At 70.5% G+C, this 339-nt stretch overlaps 1 protein-coding gene across 1 annotated transcript in view; it reads left to right on the top strand.

Moving 5' to 3' along the window:
* The first annotated feature begins 77 nt into the window (after nucleotides 1-77).
* ITGA4 (integrin subunit alpha 4) overlaps nucleotides 78-339 on the top strand; it is a 76030-nt gene continuing 75768 nt past the window's right edge. Inside the window, exon 1 of the mRNA XM_006760690.2 lies at nucleotides 78-334. Coding sequence (XP_006760753.1) covers nucleotides 178-334 — 157 coding nt within the window. The 5' untranslated portion in view covers nucleotides 78-177. The remainder of the gene's footprint in view (nucleotides 335-339) is intronic.

Genomic DNA, 339 nt, shown 5'->3' with positions numbered 1-339 from the left:
GACTTCCCCTCCCTCTTGCTGTGCGTCCCTCCCTTCCTCCCCCCTCCTTCCCTCCTGCCTGCTGGCACCGGACACGCCGAACCTCTTCTCTGGGGGCCCCTTCCCCTCGGCGGAGTCTCATCCCGCACGACGGCGGGACGGTGCCGTTTGGTGGTGAATGTTCCCCTCCGAGAGCGCATGGCCGAGGGCGCGAGACCAGGGCCGGGCCCCCGAAGGGCCGCCGTCCGGGAGGCGGTGATGCTGCTGCTCTGCCTGGGGGTCCCGACAGGGCGCCCCTACAACGTGGACACCGAGAGCGCGCTGCTCTTCCAGGGCCCCCCCAACACCCTCTTCTGCTAC

This window comes from Myotis davidii, unplaced genomic scaffold (genome assembly GCF_000327345.1).
Source record: "Myotis davidii unplaced genomic scaffold, ASM32734v1 scaffold370, whole genome shotgun sequence".
NCBI lineage: Eukaryota > Metazoa > Chordata > Mammalia > Chiroptera > Vespertilionidae > Myotis > Myotis davidii.
The sequence above is the reverse complement of the archived record's forward strand: the minus strand, read 5'-3'. Positions and strand labels throughout refer to the sequence as shown.